This window comes from Diorhabda sublineata, chromosome 2 (assembly GCF_026230105.1).
Source record: "Diorhabda sublineata isolate icDioSubl1.1 chromosome 2, icDioSubl1.1, whole genome shotgun sequence".
Taxonomy (NCBI): Eukaryota; Metazoa; Arthropoda; class Insecta; order Coleoptera; family Chrysomelidae; genus Diorhabda; species Diorhabda sublineata.
The window spans coordinates 32,716,494-32,729,240 of record NC_079475.1 but is presented as its reverse complement, the minus strand read 5'-3'; the positions used below and the strand labels follow the sequence as shown (position 1 = coordinate 32,729,240).

General features: G+C 31.7%; 1 protein-coding gene across 2 annotated transcripts in view; it reads right to left on the bottom strand.

Annotated features, from left to right (window-relative positions):
• Positions 1-12,747, bottom strand: part of LOC130440521 (ubiquitin carboxyl-terminal hydrolase 47-like) — a 48,049-nt gene that overhangs the window by 16,443 nt on the left and 18,859 nt on the right. For both annotated transcript variants that reach the window (XM_056773751.1, XM_056773750.1), the window contains 2 exons: positions 8,033-8,180; positions 854-1,253 (listed from right to left, as the gene is read on the bottom strand). In XM_056773751.1, the coding sequence (XP_056629729.1) occupies positions 854-1,253; positions 8,033-8,180 (548 nt within the window). The remainder of the gene's footprint in view (positions 1-853; positions 1,254-8,032; positions 8,181-12,747) is intronic.

Genomic DNA, 12,747 nt, shown 5'->3' with positions numbered 1-12,747 from the left:
GAAAACCATATATTACAGAAGCATATTAAACAGAAATCTTTAAAATCAGCACCGAAGACAGACCATAGAAAGAGGAAATTAAAAAGGTATTTTCAGCCAACTACTGTAGAAAAAAATTACTGTTGGACTGTTGGCGATCTTTAACCTACGTGTAAATCCTTTCCCAAACCAGACTACAACCAATACTATATGTCTTCTGTAATGTTGTTTGAACTATTTTTAGATGAAGATGTTTTCCAACATTTACATACAGAGACACGAGATATCACAGTTGATGAACTGAAATGCTTTATGGGAATTCTTGTTCTTAGTGGGTATAACATTTTCCCCGGAAAACCGGGAAATTGGGTTATTGGGATAACCCGGACAACCAGGTTATTGGGACACCAAAGTTTATACACTGTGGGAATAACAACGCAATTGATAAAAACGATGTGCAAGTGAAGGTTGCTGCTCTATAATGAGAAAAATGTGTAATATAGGACTTTGTTTGGAATGCAATTGTATTTTTCATACATAAGTTAAGTTTTTTATTTTTACTAAAATTTTTGGAATTCTGTACTTATTTCTGCCTAACGCTGCCATTTCGAAACACGTTTTTTTTAAATAAACGTTCACATAGAAAAAAAATGTACTTTTTTATTTGTTTACTAAAATGTTTGTAAAAAAATAGTTAAAGTTGACAAAAAAAAATTATTTGGGCTCTCATGGGTTAAAACTGGGTTTAGTAGTGTCGATAAGATAACAAGAATGTATACTTTTACATTCATCACACAATCTTAACTATATTACTCGACTGAATCAAATCGATTTAACAGATTTAATAGAACTGAATATAATAAAGTATACATACCGGCACAATTCTTGGATATCATGCTGATGCCACGCATCACGATCCTGCCAACCAAAGCTTGTTGTAAGATCAGTTGTTTCTACTGCAGATTTCGAAGAAGTCTGCAAATTTAAAAATAACTTTTGTAATTGGTAGGGTATCGATCTAGCTTCATTAACTCCATCAAACTCCCAATTGTACAAGGCATTTCTAAATTCGGGAGTCATATAAAGGGTCTGTAGTAGACTATTCAGATAACATGTCATAGCCTGATTCACTAACCCCACATAATTCGTAGATTCTATGATGATGGGTTTCAAATAAGGGCGCAAAATAGGAAAGTCGAATTCGTTCAACAACGCTGTAGTAGATTCGCATGTTGTGCTTGTAACGTCTCCGGCTGTGGGACTTGCTGAAGCGCCTAAAACAAAATTACTAGAGTAACAACAATAAATAATTCAGTTTCTTTGGAACTATAAAATTCACATGAATGATTGATATTAGTGAATAATTATATTTTTCAATTTTACATATACCAGAAAGTTGGAAGATACATTAACACATTGAACCCTGGTGCGGTTCATAGGTCTGCAACTGAATTCTCCCCTCAGCCCAGAGCGGTCCTGGTGACTGCTGACGTATTTTACTCCAAACCTACTCCACAGTCCAAAGGACTGTCTTTAAATGTTTTTCACAGTTTAATTAGACCGTCCTGGGCCTTTGAAATATTATCCTACACTTGGTCCATTTGTTTTTTTTCCATGATCTTCAACTCTATTGTAAAACAGAAAACCTTACTTTTTGTATACCATTCTGTTCTTATGCTATTGTTAATTTTATATAATGTGACATCAAGAAACTTGATTCTATTATTTTGCTCAACCTCGATTGTGAATTAAAGTTTTTCATGATAAGAATTGAATTTTTTACTTAAGTTTTCAATTTGATTCTTTGGTACAGCACTAATGCAATCATCTACATATCGGAAAAAGAAAGGAATATTTATATCAAATTTGTTGTTGTAAGTGTGAGTTCTATAGCTTTTATAAATTCAATTTGAGGTATTTCTGTATATTCTTTAATTTTGTCCTTCACACATTCTCTCAAAGTGTGAGAGAAACACTAAGGAACTCCAGAGCACCACACCTGAGTGCGTATGAAATAACAGACGAAGATCTCTGGCAATTGAAGCCATCTCACATGCCCGACTTTTTAAAAGGAGTGGAATTGATGGATCGCTGTAAACACTGGGTTCTCCTGTCTCCAGTATCGCAGCAAAAAAGGAGGATGCAATAGATTCTTTGGGTAGCAGTATATACATATCCATATATATATATATATATATATATATATATATATATATATATATATATATATATATATAATATTCATAATGTAAGGATAGTAATTGGATAGTTTCATTTTTGTGTTTTAACATTTTTTCGTCTCCTTTCAAACGCCATTCTGTTGTTGTGAGTGGAGGTAATTGGTTGTTTAGTACGATTTGTGTTTTTGTGAGGGTTTCAAAGACTATTCTAATTGAAATAATAGCCGAAATAAGTTTTATCGAAGCAAAATCGGACAATCTATCTCAGGTAGATGCATTCTTGGTTGCTACGTTCTTTGATAATAATCAATTATTATACTAATTACACTTTCTTATAGTAATTTCATTATCACTTTATTAAAATGTAGTGATAAAGATGAGAGCTTTGAAAGTTATGTGTTGATTAAAGCTTTCGATGTAGCTGACTCAACAGTGTTAAACTTTACGGTGAACAACTTTTACAAATCATTTTGGTAGATGTTTGTACATATTTACTCCGAAAATGTGGTTTTACTGTAACTGCCTTATCACTTGTAATTTCTGAGGATGGATTTTTTATAACTTCTAAAATGGGCGATAAGGAATCACTTTTTGCAACTTCTATAATGTTGAAATCCATTGCTGTTTCTACATCTTTTCAACAGCCAGCTGAAGTTGAGGCACTAAGAAGTTCTTCGATAATGCCGGTTTTCTTATCGTTTTAATGCCAACGGACGAGGTGTATCCCGAAATGCCCTTTTCCTGTCTCTCTGGCAATCGAATTTGGTTGGAACAGTAGTTTTTTTAGAATCTTTTCACATAATCAAACTTTATTCGGTGTTTGTACATTCTGGCACAATGCACCAACGATACGTCATCTTGTATTCTACAAAATTGAATTCTCACAGCTGTGCGAGTGTTTCTTTAAAAGAATCCTAACAACTCTGTTTAAGCTGTATTTATTTCTAACCTCACTTAAGTCTGTTTACTTACTTTCTACGTCACACAACGTCTCAGTCAGTGACAACAAATGCGTTTTGACGCGTCATTTAGGTAATTAAATTCATTTTTTTATGTACTAATATACCGTTTAAAAAAATTTCAAAATGGTGTGTTATTAAGAACGATATACTAAACATAGTTAACGTATAAAAAATATGCAAGGACCCTATTTTACCACGTTTTAATTCGTTCCTTTTTTTTTACGTCGAATAAATTAGTTGACATTCTCGTCTTTTATTCGGAACCTGTAAAATTTGAATCCCGTTATTGGAGACATCACATTAATAGTTGCCAAATTTTTTAATATCTCTCAAAAATCTAATTTTTCTTTCTGTATGTTCATTAGTATCAATATTATGTTTCAGTTTTTTTCTACATAAAATCAATGCTGAAAAAATTATAAAACTATCAGTCATAAAGGACTACGGTAAGACCCCGTTTAACGCTATTTCGCTTTAGCGTTCTTGTATTTCTACACGGGGATTTCCAAATAACATATCCTAAACAGTGTATGTAGTTGTGTTGATTATGTATTGTACAGACCCATTTTTATTATTTGAAACATTTGTTGACATTGTAAGTGAATTTATATAATACTATAACGATTAATACAGTGACAAATATCATAATCCTTAGTTTTTAGCATGGATGATAATGAAAAACAAGAAAATTAAGCAACCAGAAAAAGCATTCCACTAGAAACTGAAATGCAAGTGATTAGAAGATTAGATTCTCAAATTAGTGCTGCACTGATTTTGGTAATTTCAACAATAAGAATAATTCTTAAGAATAAAGATAAAATACTGTCATCAGTAACTGCAACTAAGTCTGCAATAGAGAATTACGCATTTTAGAAATAACATTATAGAGAAAATGGAAAAACGACTGTTTATATGGATTAACGACGAAATTAAACGCAATATTCCATTAAGCCAATCTATCATAATGGAAAAAGCTAGAAGAATTTTTAATTATATTCAAGCTTAGTCGAGAGATATAAATGAAACTTTCATTGGTATTCGATTTAAACATCGAAATAATCTTCATAACATAAAGATTACAGAAGAAGCAACAAGTGGTGATACAGAAGCGACAGTTGAATTCCCAGCGACATTAAAAACAATAATTGAACAAGGAAACTATATTCAAATATTAGTTTTTAATGTTTTGGAAAAGAATGCCTAGAAGAATAATTCTATCCGTGAAGAGAAACTAACATCAGGATTTATAGCTGCGAAAGATCGCTTAACGCTACTAGGTGTAATAGAAACGGAAATTTCAAATTAAAACCACTACTAGTTTACCACTCCAAAAAACTGTAATTTGGGAGTCTTATCAAAAATCATGGATAACTATGAAAATTTTCCAGGATTGAGTCACTGAACATTTTTGCCCGTTGGTCAAACGTTATTGCGAAATTGAAAAACTTGAACAAAGAGCACTACTATTAATTGATAATTCTCCAAGCCACCCAAAAAATTTATCAGACTTAACAACATGTATTCCAGACGAAGTGATTTTCTTGCCGTCTAACACAACTGCCTCAATCCAACCAATGGACCAATGCGTTATATCCATGTTTAAAGCTTATTACTTGCAGCGAACATTTAAGCACATGTTTGAAAAAACAGACGGAGAATAGAAGTAATTATTAAGATAATTTTGGATGTACTACAATATCATGAATCTTTCTTGGAATGAGATTAAAAATCTTTGAAAGGAGTATGGAAGAACATATGGCGAGATTTAAGTAAGAGCGAATGTATTGGATACTCTACAAACTGGTGTAGATGAGGTAAATGTGGAAGATGTCGAAGAAATAGTTCAAGAAACCGCAACTAGTCTTTCTAATGAAGAACTCAAGGAATTACTGGGCAAAAAGACAACATGAATACTGAAGTAGTGATTTCGATGAAGAGCAAAAAGAACTTTCGATGATGTTTGACCACTATAACCTAAATTATGAACCAATTTGTTGAAAATGATCCAAATTTTGACAAGAATTCAAAAGTAAGTATATCCACTTCTAACAGAATACAAATGAAAAAGGCAAATTAGGTGCCTTCTTGACAAAAAGTTAAAAAATTGGAAACACAGATAATACTTAATGATCTGGTTTAGCGCTGTTTCACATTACGCTCTACTTTGATGGAACGTATCCATCTTTGGTTAGATGACTTAGTGCTAAAACAACTCGGCTATAAGTAAGTATTCTGATACAATACCAATACTGATTCCATTAATGAAAATCAAGTAATTCATTACAAAATAAAAATCTAATTACTTTATATATTCCCGTTGTCGCAGTAAATATATTATTTATAGACAAGATAAAATGTAAAAATACCATTTTCAGTCAGTAACCTACTGAAATATTTTGAATGATGCAACTAATGTTTAGAATATTTGAACTTTGTATGTATTTCATAATTGAGTTTATTTTATTAATTTTGTCTAGCTAAATATTGGATTGGCGACAAAATAATTTCGATTTTGTAGTTTAAAATAAAACACTTTTTTTTAACAAAGAATATCGGCAAAAAACTGAACCAGGTACGATTGAAGTTCATCGTCATTTGTGAAAGTTTGACCATTCAAAAAATTCTACAAACTTCTGCAAACGAAATAAATGGTAATCAGATGGTGCCAGATCAGGGCTGTAAAGGGAATGTTATATCACTTCCCAGCCAAGCTCCAGTAGTTTCCCACGAGTTACCAAAGATGTCTGAAGTCTATGATAAGCTCATGTTACTGTTAGTCCTGATGTTAACAAAATTAAAGTATTAAGTAGAAGAATTTCAATTGGGTTAAATGTTTGAATACCTTTAGGGGATCATAATAATCCTAGTTCAATTCTAGGGGCTGAAGATCTACGAAAAAATCCTCAAAAAAAAAGAAATAAAAAAAATACTTCAGATGTAATAAATAAAATTATACCTCAGAGAAGACCTTTAGTAACTAAAAAGGTGTGTAATCCTTGGTAAGTCCCTTCTCGAACAATATCTCGTCATCATTGATATATAATAAGTATTGTAATTAATAAGCCAATTATTAATAAGTTATTATTGTAAAAATGGAATAATTTAATTAATCCTATTATTGTTGTCTTTCTTGCATTATCATGGTGGAAGACTAAACCTTTCCGATTTGACAATTCTGGTCGTTTTTCTTTGGTTGCTTCATCAACGTTGTTTCATTAACCGTTGACGGTAAATATCAGAATTGATCGTTTGGTTTCTCGGAAGCAACTCAAAAAACACAACACTTTTGTAATCCTATCAAACTGACAGCATGAGCTTTTTTTGTTGTTATTCAGCTTTCGATGTGGTTTGTGCTGTGCCTATTTTTCATAACTAATCATGATTCTTTTCAAGAAAGGTTCGGTTTCATTTCGTTTAAGGTGCATATCACAAATGTTGATTCTTTGTAATAAAAGAATTTCTTTCAATTCGTGAGGTACCCAAATATTCAAGCTTCTTAACTAGCCCATAACATTATAAGTGTTTTTCAATTCTGTGCGATACATGTAGCCTCTTCGCAACCTCTCGAACAGTTATATGGCGATCCTCTTCAATTATGACTTTGATTTGGTCATCATCAACTTCAGTAGGCCGACCAGAACGTTTCTCATCTTTGAGGGAAAATCTCCGCAGCAGCTTTCTTTCCGTCACGGGAATAAAAAAGTAAAATATGCTGAAAATGTTCGTTTCTATACTCCATTTTAAATTAGCCCGCAACTTGTAGCTAACATAATTTGTTCAAAAAATAAAGCAAGGCTTTCTATTACTAAAAAGCTAAAATACTTAGTTTTCAACCTTGTACAGAGTGAGTTTTATGTATGGAAAGCCTCAATTATCTCGGAAACGGCTTGTACAATTTTTATAAATTTTTGGGTACAAGGGTCTTGTACGGCCGATATTATGGTGGTATTTACATTGTTTTCAAATTTTTCCTTTTTCAGGAACTTATTATTTATTATTTTTCATATAATGTTCCCTATACCTAAATGCCATAATTTCGGAGTTATATTTACATTGATATTTTAAAGATATTAGGATATGGTGATAGGCGTATAATTCAACAATAAACGTATATCTTTAATAATGTATATCCTAACCGAAATCCCATAACAAGATCTACTACGTCATGATTTGGATAAATATTTTACTACACCAGTTTCGTTAAACTTTTTACTAACTTATTGACACTAGACCTTGTCACGAGATTTTTATTAGCACATAAATTATTAAAGAATATTCAAATTAAACAAGTTTATTCAATCACAGCCACCTAAATGTAAATATAACTCAAAAATTATGGCATTTAGGTATAGGAGACATTAGATGAAAAATAATAAGTATTTCTTAAGGATTTCTAGCAGCAAAAAATATACAGGGTGATACATTTGAAAGAGAAAAGTTCATTATTTTTCCGGGAAAAGGACTGACAACAATATAAATACCACCATAATATAATATTTGACTCAAAATCGATTTATATATTTTTATATTAGCATTTCTGGATAATATTTTACTATTAAGAATACTCTTTTATTTTGAATACTGCGTCTAATTAGATGAACAATTCTACTTAGAAAATGTGAATTTTTCCTTTTTTCAGTCTCTACTTCTCTCAATTCTAGTCCATTTCATATACATCGTTTATTTAAGCCTCATTATTTCAGTACTTGTTTGCAAAATTGTCTAAAAATTTTAGGCACTGACTTTTATGATATATTAGTCCTGTTTGGTTTGTATTAGCTTCTCAAACAAAACAATGAATGAACGTAAAGTGTTAAATTGTAATTTACTTTGACCGACTTTATACCTAATATTCCTAATATTACTCCAAGTGTGGATGATGCTATAATATTTACCAAGTATTTATCTTACCTAGAAGAAGATCGTCTTCGACTTCTTGGACGAATAGTGACATTGGTTTGTTTTTTAATGTGTTGATGATGATTGACAGTCGATCTAGAGGAGTCCATTTTATGCCTGCTTCTTGTACAGTACTGTTTTTATGATTGTTTAGAATATACTGAAACAAATATATAAGAATAATAACTTATAAGAAAATCAAAAAAGTATCAGACGAATGAGGATCACACAACAAAGTAATATCTACACACAAACTAAACCGATTTTGGAAATTACAGAGAAAGGACATTCACTTGTACGATGCGATATACGAATTATGCGATATGGGGAGACGCCGAAAGTTGAAGTAAAAAAAAATAACTAAAATTGTGGGCTGAATTGAAAAGAGAAAAGTAAAGAAAATTTGCAACAAAATAGGAAAAAGATAGAGGGGTGAATCTAGGATGACATAAGACAAGAAAGAGGCAAAATTATTGAATTACATAAAATGAGAAGTAGGCGGATTGGAAAAAATCGAGGATGTTTGTGAATCAAACCAGAAAATTGGGAAATTATGTACCTCTCCGAATTTATAACTCTTTTTATATACAGGGTGTTTCCATATTCGACCGACAACGCTCTATCACAAAGAGATCTCAAGAAATGATTCATTTTAATATAGGAATATGAACCCTTACAGGGCCTAGATGTTGAAATATAGGGCGTTCAAAATTTTCAATCAAAATAAAAAATTTGCCACAAATCAAAACGGAATTAATTTTTTTTCAAATTTGGCAGCAATATGCTCCTTAATAAAGTAATATTTTGACATAAACAAACTTTGGAAAAATTTAACCAGTGGCGTGCTGTCAGGGTTAGTTGTCACTTTTATCCCTCAATTTTTTACGCCATTGTAACAAAATATTTTCTCTAATTTTGTTTTAAATTGCCTGATTATTTTTACTTGAAAAACTAATAACATTTTATGGAGCTAAAAAATGAACGGTGTTGTAGAAATTTGCCTCTAAACAAAAGTCTGCAAGCATGTAAGTAAAAACAACGAATCAGAGATGCAAATTTCGCAGCTTTCCAACACCGAAAACATCAAAACAGATCAAAGCATTTCCCAGTTTACTCGGATATTATCGTCGATTTATTAAAAACTCAAAACCTCTAACGAAATGCCTAAAAAAGGCGCTAAAATCGATTTAAATGACGAATACAAAACCTGTTTCGAAACTTGTAAAAATCTACTCTTAAACGAACCCATTTTACAGTAACCCGATTTCTCGAAACCATTTAACTTTACAACAGATGCGTCAAATGTGGCGTTGAGGAGCAATCCTATCCCAGGGCTTGATACATCAAGATCTCCCCGTATCATACTCAAAACTAGAAATATGAAATAAAACAATGTTCTAGGTTTGGCTCCTGATTTCTATTTCTAATTATCACATGGTAAATATTAACAATGTGAAATAATCTTGGATTATACTTTGGCTCCTGCTATATATGCTGCTGTTGACATAAAGAGATCATATCAGAATTATACTAATTAATGTAAACCACTATAAATGTATAGTAACTACCAAATTTGAAATGAATGCAATTATCAAATCTTATTTGAGCATAGTATTAAAAAGGTAGATTTTTAGCATAATTCTTTCTTCAACGAATTTTTTGAATATGTGCCCATCTACAAATATAGTTAAAAAACCTTTTATTTTTATGGATATAGTTGAATTGAAAGCAGGTGTACAGGGTTTTTCGGATATGTGCAATAGAAATTTCAAATTTAAAACTTGGTCTAAAGAAATTATTATTTTCTCTAATATTTTACTTCTTAGACCTTTTTATATGTTTACGTGATAATTTGTCTTGATTTTAGGTATCTTTTCTATGCAAATAATTTGAAAATAATGTGTAAAAAAATTGGCGTTTCGGCCCAATTCGGTTTTTATCAAAATCCCTAGATCGAATGAGATAATTATTTTGTTATTAATATAAACTCATAGAGCCCTATTTAATTTGTTTTTAAGTTGTCTTATCATCAAATAATTTCATCATTTTATTATTAGGTATATGATTTTATAACAGTTTCATAAGATATTTTTATAAAGACTGAAGTAGGTCGAAACGTCAATTTTTTACACGTTATTTTAAAATGTTTTTCAAATGAAGCCACAAAAGCTCCACCCCGTCAGCTGATCACATCGTCAGTATACGAGGGTAGAAAATGTCCTATGATATGACTACAACCCGATTAAAGGCCAGAACACACCTATCGTGCATCCTTCCGATCCGACTACGATCATACAGTCTGACGACTGACTGAGAAAGAAGTGACAATAGAGTTTGAGCAGTGTAGTTCACTCCTACACGACTCCGATCGGGCAGTCTATTCGTTCAACGACTGCAGAACTCGGGTCGGTTGGAAATGTTAATGAAATTTTGGAGTTTTGCAGAGTTTTTCACTAAATTGGCAATACTGAAACCGAAAAAGCTTATTGAAGAAGTGAAGTCGTGTATCCAGTACTGTATGATCAGACAAACGAGCAGTACCGAAACGTCCACGCCCAGGAATTTAATGTCAAAGGTCCAGTACAGATTATATATTATCCTCACTTATTACTTACAAAGTAAACGCATACACATAATTAATTAAAAAGGAGATTTCATTGAATAGGAAGTACATTGTATAGTTGTAATAAATCAGGACGATAATAGGAAAATCAAACATTATTAAATCATGAGGGCCTGATGTTCTTACCACCCTACACTGGAGAATTGACGAATTCTTTAAATTGCTCCCTCAAATTAAATGCTTCGCGATTTTGCCTTCCGCACCTACGAGGAAAGTTCTGAAGACGAGATCTCTCCTCTCAAATCGTATCATCAGTACTGTCAGGTAGTTCACACACATTGTAGCCTTCGTTATTTCGAATGAAATTATGCAAGAAGTATGCCATTATGGCTAAATCGTATTTGCGGAAATTTTTGAGCATTGAAGAGTACTACTCGCGATTTTAATTGAGAGTGGCGAATGTATCGAGCCTGAGCTACAAATCGAAAAGAACCCGGACGCTTGTTAGACATGTGTGATCACCCCTTCTGATCCCGCACCGATCCGTTCTGTGGAGTAAAATCGGGTTAATCAAAAGGTTCTATGTAAATCAAAATCAACGATCGTCAGTTGACTGGACAGCAGCTGTTTGAAGTTATTCAAGCGAGTATGGAAGATTATTAAAAAGCTAGAAGAGCCCTAGATCAAATATAAAAGAAATTATTTTGAAAATAGTGTTATATTTATCATGCCTGGTACGTATTCAAGTGATGTGCTTGATTGATACGTTGTTTTGTCAAGATTTTATAGGAAATTGGAATGAAAATAGTTTGAATATAAAACTGATTACAGTTTTTAAAATTTCCTATATTAATATGAAATATTAAAATTATGGAAAGAACTAATAATATAAGTTGAATCTCACTTTTGGCGTTTGATATTATTTAAATGGTAGTTTGACACTTTGAGATATGAAAAATTGACTAAAACGCGTGAAAATTGAATTAAAAAAATAATTACATCATAAGATACATCCAGGTAAAGTGATAAATTGAAAATGCTTATTATGAATAGTTTACCTGTGTCTTTTTACCTTTTTCAGCTTTCTGTGAATCAGTAAACCTTCTGCAAAAACTTATACAACTTATTAGTTCCCTTAGTAGCATTGAAGAAGGTTTTAAAAATGAAAAATTATGAATGGTTTGTTTTCACAAGATAAAAGGTTTACTAAACAATTACATCATGACGTTATCTAAGTGTACATCTTAATAACTTGTAAATATTCCAAAAATCATTTTGCAATAGAGCGATTATAGATAACATTGATATGAAACAAACTTATCAAGCGCGTTTTTTAAAGTAATTTTATAGAATAATGTAAAACCAGATTAGGTTTAAATTGAACTGACAGTAGTTTTGAAAAACACCTAAATATTTCGAAAAGTTTAATGTTCAGTATTTGTTTATTTATCTATGTAAGTGGGAACATTGGTATAGTGAAATGTTCCACAAACTTTTTGTGCTCAAGGTACACCCAGAAAAGGATAAATATTTAATGGTACCCCACAAACAAAAAAACAATCATCGAACCAATATTTATTATTAATTAACAAACGTAAGGTTTAAACTGTAAAAATGGTATTTAATGCGAAACATGAGCCTGTGGAGTAATAGTTGACAAAGCTTCTCTCATCTCTTCGTCTAACGTTCTGATGTGCTCTCTTTTTTTGGTTTCTATTGTGGTAAAAGTCTAAAATCCTAATTCACATAAATAGGTCGTTGCAAATTTCAAAAATAGCCAAAAATGTTCTAAATCTGTTTTTGAAAACTTTAATTTTATGTACGATCCGTTTTCATTTCTATCAGTTCTTCCTGCTCATTGATTGGTAAGTTTCCAAAAAGAATACCCTCGGAGAATGGAGTTCGAACCCAATCCATTGGATGCAGATCAATCTTAAGGAGATAGAAATCATTTTCTCTGCAAGAAGTTTTGCTAATCAAAGCCTGAACTCTTTTTTTCGGATCAACTGCCATGACATTCGGGAATATTCAATTATTACCATTGATAGCGGGACTGATCCATAGTTCCAATTTAGCACGAAAGCTTTCAATTTTATCCAACGATGTTAAAATATTGGAATTTCTGCCATGCATTTTTTAATTGAGTTCATTAAAGTGAGTAAAT